General features: G+C 34.9%; 1 protein-coding gene across 1 annotated transcript in view; it reads right to left on the bottom strand.

The window, feature by feature from the left end:
- The window catches only part of snx25 (sorting nexin 25), an 80,606-nt gene that overhangs the window by 62,322 nt on the left and 6,942 nt on the right, over window positions 1-11,342 (bottom strand). Inside the window, exons 2-3 of the mRNA XM_016240082.1 lie at window positions 9,961-10,045; window positions 233-449 (exon numbers count right to left, since the gene is read on the bottom strand). Of these exons, the coding sequence (XP_016095568.1) occupies window positions 233-449; window positions 9,961-10,045 (302 nt within the window). The remainder of the gene's footprint in view (window positions 1-232; window positions 450-9,960; window positions 10,046-11,342) is intronic.

The raw sequence follows: 11,342 nt of genomic DNA, 5'->3' as shown, positions 1-11,342 counted from the left end.
GAAATATTATTACAATTTAAAAGAACTATTTCCTATTTGAATAGATTTTAAAATGTAATTTATTCCTGTGATGCAAAGCTAAATTTTCAGCATCATTACTCCAGTCTTCAGTGTCACATGATCCTAATCATTCTAATATGCGGATTTGATGCTCAAGAAACATTTCTTACCAATAACAATAACAATCTTATCCTCCGTAACAGTGAACCACTAGTAGCGCTGTGTGTCTCACCTTGTGTTAGCAGCCTTAAGGTCACAGAAGTGCGTGTGGAGGGTCTTGACCATGTCGTTACAGACCAGGTTGACCACATCCACCTCAGAAAGACGCATTCGCAGCTGTTTGGTCATTTCCCAAAAGTCCTCAGACAACATCTGATAGAGTTGGCCCTCATCCCGACTCAAGGGGACGTACCACGACAGAATATAGTCCCGATAGCTGTAGTCAAGCACTGCAGGGAGAGAAAGTCACTGATTAAAACAGAAAACAATCGGTTTTACCAATATTTCAGAATCCCCAGCATTTAGTATAGAACCAGTGCATACTGTGCAGAATGCCTTATCCCACAATGCAATGCGACCACCATTTATGACATTTATTTCCAAGATCCTAACTGGATGTCACTCTCTCAGTTAAACATGCAATGTGGTCAAGTGATAATATAGCTGTTTAAAATGTTAAAAATACTACATACTACATTTCACATACTATTACAAAAATAAGTCGATGAGGCTAGCAGATGTCTTCGCTTCACTGCTTTTTATCTGCATGATAAAGCACACAACATCCTGCTGTCAACAGAGAACCAAAAATAATACAGTCATGAGCAAATCAAGCTAATCAGCAACACTGTATTTATTGGGTGTAAATGAATACCTAGAATCTGCCGTTTGTCTTGCCACTAGATAAATCAACAAATTCATATGGATGGATAGAAATAAAACTGTCATCATTTTGCACATTAGCATCAATTATTTACGCTAAATGCAAAAAAGTAAAGAAATACAAACCACTCCTCAAACATACACACACAAAAGCAGGTGGCAGATGGCATGAATGTGATGGCACTAGCAATGACTGCAACGGTCCTCTAATGACGCTAAGATCCTTCCCCCACCACAACCACTCACACAGTCAAAACAAGCCGATCTGGAGCTGAATACTCTTTAGTGACACCCTTTGTGCAGCAGTTATTGAAAACTTGGTTTGCAGGCATTTTCCCTCCCGGCTGAGGTAGCACTATTTATAGCCACAGTGACCTCATAAAATGTGCTGACTTTCCCCAGCTGGGCGTCAGGAAGTGCCGCTGACACTGTTCTAGTGCTGTTTCCTTTAAGCATCTTCTGCTTATTAAGTGACACGACCCTCCTAAAATTCTGTCTCATTGTGACTGCAGGAAAAAATAAATAAATAAATAAATAATAATAATTGATATAGCAAAAAATATAATATAAAATAGATACAATATATATATATATATATATATATATATAAAAATAATAATAATAATAATAAAAAATATAAAAATGGTAAAAATTAAACCAAATAAAAACTTGTCAAAAAAGGAAAGAAAAAGAACCAGATAAAGCAACAAATACAGACTTCTGGATATAAAATGGCATAATTTTGCACATGATCATCAACAATTTATGCTAAATGCATGCATCAACAAATATATTATTTGTATACAATTAAGTCAGAATAAATGGACTACAATGATTAACGAATATTAATATATTTTTTATAATATAATATAATAATAATATATTATATTATATTTATATATAATACATATTTAAATATAATATAATAATATTATATTTAAATATAATACATAATATTTACAAAATTAAAACGGAATAAAAATTTAATTGATAAAAAAATATATTAAAAAAATAAAAGCAAAATAAATATGAAAACAAAAAAATTTTAAGTAAAAACTAAATACAATTAAAAACTTGTCACTATGATGCTAGGATGTTCATAGAAACATAAAACAAAAAATAATTATTTACTCACCAATGTGTTCTTTTCTATCCCGTTTGACTTTCTGACAGCAAACGAGAAATTGCCAATAATAGCCTGGTCGGTGTTTCGTGCAATAATTAACATGTACTAAAATATTAATTAAACCTTACTGACTTACCAAAACTACTGATTTTCAGTGAATAATTATTAAAAAGCTGTCTGTTTTTCACCGAACGTTATTAAAAGACTTGGAATATAACGCATGAGACATCTATGGTGCGATTTTCTCCTGATGGACAAAAAAAAAAAAAAAACAAAAAATAATTATTTACTCACCAATGTGTTCTTTTCTATCCCGTTTGACTTTCTGACAGCAAACGAGAAATTGCCAATAATAGCCTGGTCGGTGTTTCGTGCAATAATTAACATGTACTAAAATATTAATTAAACCTTACTGACTTACCAAAACTACTGATTTTCAGTGAATAATTATTAAAAAGCTGTCTGTTTTTCACCGAACGTTATTAAAAGACTTGGAATATAACGCATGAGACATCTATGGTGCGATTTTCTCCTGATGGACAAAAAAAAAAAAAAAAAACAGCCCAGACTTACATTTAAGGAAGGACCAGAGCCATACGCAAAATGTACAGCACAGACCTTTAAGACATAAAAATTATACAAGTTGTAAATCTTCCTCTGGTCATTCAATGAAAATTCCTCACAAATCTCAGCAGGTGACCTTTAAATGTCAGTATAACTTTCTCCCTCTACAGGAACTTCTCTGTTCTGGACTCAATAATAAGGTCTATCATTAGACTCCTACTGCAGTTTAGCTGATCATGGATTAAGCAACCATGAACGAAATCCAAAAAAAAAATGTAATTAAGGATGGCTGAATAATGGGAGTCGAGTCATTCAGGTTGTTTACAGGAAGCACAGTTTTGCTAAAAGCACCGGCTGAATACAAAACGAGAGAAAGTGTTCTGAAGTATTTAAAGCTTGAATCATCATGGTCCAGAAAACCACAAACTACCACACATATGCTTCCACGTGATCTCTTTTCTTTTTTGAATTTGGTCCATTTATCAGATTCTGACAGCACAGATGAGTCAAACTGGATGCCAAACAACTGCATTCAGCCGATCCTTTATGGCGTGTGACATTGGTGCTGATGGGATTTCGTCATCAGTGTGTATAAACACCCAGCAGGGCGTCTGATAACAACATTTGCGCTGCAGATGTATTCAAAAGTGTCCATTACCACTAAAACATACTTGAAAGACTGTATGATTTCACATATCCAACACATCTAACACAGATATGGGTTAAACAAGAAATTGCATACCACTCTTACTGTTTTTGCAGTATGTATAGGATGTAAATATTATGCAAACTCTATGAATGCATGGAATAATCACTCATTTATTTGATTAATAGGCCAAAATGTAACATTTTTGCTTAAAATAAATAATCTGAATTAAACATACAATGTCACATGACAACAATATAGCAAAATATTGTCTGAAATGAATAAAGTTGCATAATGCAGTCTGTTTCATATACTATTTTTCAAAAATAAAAGGCAGTATGCACGGTGAAGTATTTTATAGAGCTGAAATGTTATATTTCTATACTTAAAAAGTACTCAAAAAATGTTATTATGGTTTTAGTTAACTATAATAGCCCTGACTAGTATTCCATTCCAGTCACTGTCACATGACCTTCTCTGTCCATGACCCGCTCAATAGCAAAAAAATACATATAGGAATTAGTCATTAAAGTCTTCCATTCTCTATCTCTGGCCCATCAGGCTGGTCTACGGGAAGTGTGCATCACGAAAAACATCATCATCAGTGACACCTGATCCTGGGTCAGTAATGCAGTTACGCAGCTAATGGTCCAGGTGCATTTGTCATGCAGAGAAACCTGATCAGAGGACGATATTAGTTATGGAACATCAACTTTGTGTGAAGTCAAACACTCAGATCACCTTAGAAACTGCTTAGCAACACGCTAGCAACCACCTAGAACAACTTAAAAAAAATGCATGGCAACACTTAAAAACTGTCAGAACTTGAAGGTGGGTTCTTTTGATCTGGACAAGTATACAATTACCCAGCAACCACCCAGAACACTCTAGAAACCTTAGAAAACATCTAGCAATGCCCTAGCAACAATATAGAACACTCTGGCAACTGCAGAATAATACACTTGAAACCTCTCAGAACTTGAGGGTGAGCTCTTTTCATTTGGACTAATATGCAGTCATCTAGCAACCACCCAGAACACCCTAGAATCCTTACAAGCTACCTAGTAACACCCTAGCAACCACCTACAATACCCTAACAACTGCAAAGCAACACACTTAAAACCTCTCAGAACTTGAAGACTAGAGTGTAATCACCTAGCAACCACCTAGAACAGCCTAGAAACCTTAGAAATCGGTTAGTCTTGACTGGCATTGCTCCGATTCGGCTTGCACGCCTCTGCTAAAAAGTTTTAATCCATTTTATTGATTGAGTAATTATATACAGAAGGTGTTTCTGTTCAGGTAGCCATAAATACTTGAAGTAAATACAGCAAGTGACTCTTTAAAAAAAAAAGAAAAGCAAAATGCTGTAATGTAATATGAAGCGTCATAGCACATTTCACAGCACTTTTGTAATCTAATTTATCAGATGAAGTATGCACTCAGAACGCAGACAAAGAGCATTGTAGAGATATAAAAAGACATTGGCAAATATTGGATGCATATAAATAACATGAAATCACCTACAAAACAGTTTAAAATCAAACAAAATGTCTTAAACACAACAAAAACAGCACAGTTTGTGTGAGGGTTATATAAAAATAGAAAAATATCATTAGCTCAGTATATAAACAAAAGAAGTCAATGGAAGGTTTCCAACATAATATAAAAAAACGTGTGTTTGTGTACTGAGGTCAAAGATATTTGATGGATTGTTTGATGGATGCAGTTAGTGTTATAATGTCATTCCAATACAGCAAGTGACTCTTTAAAAAAAAAAGAAAAGCAAAATGCTGTAATGTAATATGAAGCGTCATAGCACATTTCACAGCACTTTTGTAATCTAATTTATCAGATGAAGTATGCACTCAGAACGCAGACAAAGAGCATTGTAGAGATATAAAAAGACACTGGCAAATATTGGATGCATATAAATAACATGAAATCACCTACAAAACAGTTTAAAATCAAACAAAATGTCTTAAACACAACAAAAACAGCACAGTTTGTGTGAGGGTTATATAAAAATAGAAAAATATCATTAGCTCAGTATATAAACAAAAGAAGTCAATGGAAGGTTTCCAACATAATATAAAAAAACGTGTGTTTGTGTACTGAGGTCAAAGATATTTGATGGATTGTTTGATGGATGCAGTTAGTGTTATAATGTCATTCCACCCACACACTCCAACAGAGAGTGAGAGACAGATAATAAGACAGGAAAAACTGCACTGTCAGAGACAGCAATTGTTTTCTCAAGCCTTTCCAAAATTAAAACAGCAACACTGCAGACAAAGAGAGAGAGATATTATAACCAGGGCTTAATTTGTTATCCTCCGAAATCCGATCCGGCACCTCATTTTGGCGGATCCCCCTCCTCACGCGCCAATGAAAGACGTTCATGCTGACCTGTAGCGTGCATCTATTTCATGAAAAATCTCATATTATGAGCACGCTTGCTGCACATCTACATTTGAAATAAACTTCAGCGCGCAAAAGACGAGACATGTGAACGGCTGCTCACATGAGGCTGTTCACACAAGACCGAATGCACGGATCCATACTGTTACACATGCGTTTTCTTTCTTACCTGTTTACACTTAGGAACCTACTGTGCTAAGGAGGATACTCGCCAGGACGGCCATTTAGATCACTTAAGCTGAACAAACAATGAAAAATAAGTGCCCGTTTATTGTTTTATTGCAGCCGATCTCTGATCTGGACTTGCACAAACTGTGTTGCAATGCAATCATTTTCCAAAATGTCATGAGCTGTAACAACGGTAAGCTGTAACAACAATACCGTGATACCGTCATATTTTTGCTTAAGGTTATCATACAGTCAAAATCTCATACCGGCCCATGCCTATTCCGGGACCTCATAATTTACAAATTAAGCACTGATTATAACCCTTCTGACTCACGACTGTCCAAATAATGGCGGCTGGCAACCTGGAGTGGTCAAAAGAGCTGTTCCTATTTTTATTTTCAATATATATAGTGGCCACAGTATCTGGGCATTCAAGTCACACTTACAAATATTTGATTGTGAATGTCACTGCATTAGATAATATTTATTATTATTGTTGTTTTTATTATTATTATTATTATTCTAATATTGAAAGCATATTGATTTTTAAGGTGTAATTTATTTAAAAGATAGATAGCACAAGAACACTTCAATGAACAGTTCACCCAAAAATGAGAATTTGCTAGAAACACACGTTTGTTTTTCTATTATGGTGGGAACTTTCCTCTGACTTCTATTGTTCACATACTGAGTTTCTTAAAAACACGCAGCTCTTCACTTCACAAGATGTAAATTGATGGACTGGAGTCGTGTGGATTACTGTGATGTTTTTATCAGCTGTCTGGACTCTCATTCTGACGGCACCCATTCACCGCAGAGGATCCATTGGTGAGAAGTGATGTAATGCTACATTTCTCCAAATCTGTTCCCATGAAGAAACAAACTCATCTGCATCTTAGGTGGCCTGAGGGTGAGTACATTTGTAGCAAATTTTCATTTTTGGGTGAATATTCTGAACTGACTTTACACTGTATTGTATATCCACTTAAAAATGACCAAAGCACCAGCTGATTAAATGTCACTGAGCAAAAATGATGACAAAAAGTTATGAAAGAGAACAATACTTTTCAGCATTTGAATACAGATATAGAGACTTGATTTTATAACTTAATATCTAATGCAATGACATTCATACATTCTGAGTCCATAATCGGCCTACTTTTGAGACTGCTGCTGTAGGAGACCCCAGCTGCTTTCTGAAACTGTTCTGTGATCTGCTCCTGGACTCTAAAGCTCTGTGATTTACCAAAGAAATCCAGCCAGTCTGAGCGCTGGAACACAAAGGTGGTCTTGTGACTGACAGAGATCAAAGGTGAAAATACCTCTGACGCTGTTGTGTGCTGAGCTGATGGATTTCACATGTTCAATATTCACCTCTAAACAATAACAGAGCATTTAAAGGGATAGCTCACCCAAAAATAAAAACAGCCATCATTTACTCATTCTGATGTCAAATTAGTTTTCCATGAAACACAAAAGGAGATATTTTGTATGGAAAGGAACAGCATAAACAATGAAAGCACATTGCGACTACATAGTGCTCAAAAACCTTGAGCACTTAATTCCAAATCTTCTGCTGTTATATAATAGCTGTGTGAGAGGAACAGACTGAAATCGTGTTATAAACTATACAAATCTTACCCTCCACAGCAGCTCCCAAATCTCATTCAAACCTCAATTTTTAAACTTGGTATGTCATGTTCGGTTAAGATATATTTTACATTTAATGACACAAGACATTATAAAAACACAGGAATTAACTCTATAAAGCCTACTGTATCATATTCGATACACAATTATCTAAGGCATCAAAATAATCAACATGATCAAAACTTTGCTAAAAATAAACCTGTTGAACACAATCTACTACATGCCTTCTATGTTTTGATCATAAAACTAAGCTTTTAAATATGATCTTACAAAGACATATTATTTGGAGAAATAGAGTGACGACTGATATTTATATCATTTTATGTAAATAAATAGTCTGATATACTGTTATAAATATCTCATTGATTTACATTACAAGCTGTCAGAATTTCATCTTACTTGTGCACGAAAATATCAGCATCTGCACCAAACTGTGTATTCAGTTTGGGCCATTTTTTTAATCTTTTCCTCCTCGAGTATGAGCTTCGTATTCTCATATCTCTTTCTGGTACATGAGCTATACATAAGCCATAATAGCCACCAAAAAACACATCTGTAAACTTTTTTTAAGATTTGCTTTATATATATATATATTTTTTGTCTAAAGTTTTAGTGAACAGCTCTACTTCAAAATATGAGGTTTTCTGTCTATTATTTCATATGTCAGGCATACGTCAGACATATGTTAAATTTAACATGTTTGAAATAGCTGAAAACAGGACAACAAAGAGACACAAATGAGATTTGAGAGCTGCGCAGGAGGGCAAATAAAACCTATCCCATTGCCTTCCGTGAGTTTCATGGTACTTTTTTCCTCTCGTTTTTGGAGCTTGATTTTACGGATTAGAAAAGAGCAGCTGAACATTCTTCAAAACATCTCTATTTGTGTTCTACAAAAGAAAGACAGCTGGACTCCCAAAGCTTTTGATATTCTTCATATTCGGTGCGGTGATTTGTTTGCAGGAGTAACAGAAATTCACTTTTAAAGTGATTCAAGTTTAAACAGATTTTTTTCTTTATAAGGCCATTTTTTCTAACCTAATTAAATGTATGCATCATTTTTTGTGTCAAATTCTTAAATTGAATCAATAAATTTAAATAGTAAGACACTATAGGGCTGTTACCAATCAAATGAAATCAGTATCAACAAAATGTGTGTTTGCAGTGCAGAGGTGGCACAGCATCTGCATTTCTCAGAAATCGCTTACTGCACCTTTAATGCAGGAAATTAATGCATTTAACCTGCAGTTACAAATGCATAAATAATGTTTTGATGATTTAAAAACAAAACGTTCAATAGTGATATTTGAAATGATTTTGAGAAAAAAAAAAGGGGAAAATACTTTAAATATAAACCTAAAATCGCCAGTAGGTTGCGGCAAATCACTGCATAAGTGAGTCATTGAGTCATTCATTCAACTGATTCGTTCAACGCCTGATTGACTCAGTAACGAAACACTGTTGTGTGTTGCTCAGAGACACAAAACAGTTCTGCTGTGGCTTTGTTTGAAATTATTTTCCTTGACGAAATAGAGCAAAAACAGGAACTTGAGTCTAAAAAGTCAATTAATATTAATTTCTTGTTTATTGGACTGTTTTATAAAATCAACATCACATTTGTAATCATACTGATATTTGGAGAAAAAAAACTGTACTCTTTGTATGATATTAACTATATCAGACGATATAAATATAAAATACATATAAAAGTCATACGAGGCATATTTGCCCCCTTATCTTGAATTTTGGGGGAATTCTAAATGTATATTAATAGACTCATGAACTCATGCAGTGAAAGTGTGAACTCTAAATGTGCTCGTGCAGTAGTCTAACCTGCATCACGTAGTGTATGCATGCACTCTCTGGGTGTGTCCACGTTTGGTTTTTGCGATATACTTGATAATCTCAAATTGCTTATCGTTTAAACAACAATTAGAATATTATCATTGATGATATATATGACACATGTTCTAGAGTTTCAAACAGTGAAGAAAGCAGGCAAGGATTTCATCATCAGCCAAGACAAACACTTTTGTGTTTTTCAGTGCAGCATCATTGTGACAGAGGGGACTGACGGATCCCATCATCCCTCTCTCTCTTTGGCAAGCTGACACACTTCACACCCTCTTTGTCCTATTAAAATGATCGCCATGAATGAAAGATTTTAACATGAAACATGTCCCTTCAGAGAGCGAAGCTACAAATGGCGGATCTGTAAGACGCTTCGGTCAGTAACAAATTATTTTCCTCACCATCAGAACAACCCGACAGGAATTTCACAGCAATCACTGATCAAACAAGGACTAGTTATGAGTCACACCATAGATGCTCATAGGGTGCCGATTTCACCGGATAACTATTTCCTGTTTACTCACTGATGTCACAGGCTAACACAATGTATTCACAAATCAAAAAATAACAGTTCAAACGGTAAAAACAGAATGGTTTTAGTCCACTAGAAACTGTTGGGGTCTCCATGCATCCTGCTAGCAGGACTACTCACCTTCTTTAAGGGCTTTATCTACATTGAGAGACACTACAACCCTCCTGGTCTGGGCTGAATCCAGCAGAGGTACACAGAACCGGCCCTACGGAGTGAGGAAGACAATCATTAAACAATAAATCACTCATGACAACTTAACACAACACTCATTATGTAGAAAAGCAATTAAAAGACCCGGCTGAGGGACATTCTTTGCACCAGTTACAAGGGTTACAAGTTCTGCATTGATCCTATGCGGAATATATAGTACAAGTCTATGCTGGATCCAAAAGCAGTACTATTATCAGGCTGAGATTAACAACACAATCACAACAAAAAGCAACATAATACCAAAAGAACCAGGCAATAAATCTGATAAATCTGATTTGTAAAAACTGGAATTTTCTATGTATATGCCAATAAATTGCGTAATATTTACTTTTGTGTATACTGATAGTCCAATATTTATCTTCTTGTTTTGTTTACTGAGTGAATCTCACTAAACCTGGCTATTTGTGTCATTTTATAAATATTTACATTTAAATGAAATATACATATATTTAATATTAAATATATATTAAAGATTTTGTATTTCTTTTTAAATTTATTATATTTAAATTTACCTCAAAATCGTAAGAAAAATAAGCTTGTCTGTGCAGAGATGGATGGATGGAGACAATAGAATAATAATATTTAATATAATTTAAAGTTAAATACATAAATGTGATATTCTATTTATTGTTATTATATGTATGTATGTATGCATGCATGTATGTATGTATATATACAGTGGTGTGAAAAAGTGTTGGCCCCCTTCCTGATTTCTTATTTTTTTGCATGTTTGTCACACTTTAATGTTTCAGATCATCAAACAAATTTAAATGTTAGTCAAAGATAACAAGTAAACACAACATGCAGTTTTTAAATGAAGGTTTTTATTATTAAGGGGAAACAAAATCCAAAACTACATGGCCCTGTGTGAAGAAGTGTTTGCCCCCCTGTTAAAACTGTGGTTTATCACACCTGAGTTCAATTTCTCTAGCCACACCCAGGCCTGATTACTGCCACACCTGTTCGCAATCAAGAAATCTCTTAAATAGGACCTGCCTGACAAAGTGAAGTAGACCAAAAGATCCTCAAAAGCTAGACATCATGCCGAGATCCAAAGAAATGCAGAAACAAATGAGAAAGACAGTAATTGAGATCTATCAGTCTGGAAAAGGTTATAAAGCCATTTCTAAAGCTTTGGGACTCCAGCGAACCACAGTGAGAGCCATTATTCACAAATGGCAAAAACATGGAACAGTAGAGAACCTTCCCAGGAGTGGCCGGCCGACCAAAACTACCCCAAGAGCACAGCGATGACTCATCCAAGAGGTCACAAAAGACCCAACAACAACATC

Source organism: Sinocyclocheilus grahami, unplaced genomic scaffold (genome assembly GCF_001515645.1).
Source record: "Sinocyclocheilus grahami isolate Dianchi unplaced genomic scaffold, SAMN03320097.WGS_v1.1 scaffold580.1, whole genome shotgun sequence".
Classification (NCBI taxonomy): Eukaryota; Metazoa; Chordata; class Actinopteri; order Cypriniformes; family Cyprinidae; genus Sinocyclocheilus; species Sinocyclocheilus grahami.
This window is presented reverse-complemented; position numbering and strand designations above follow the sequence as displayed.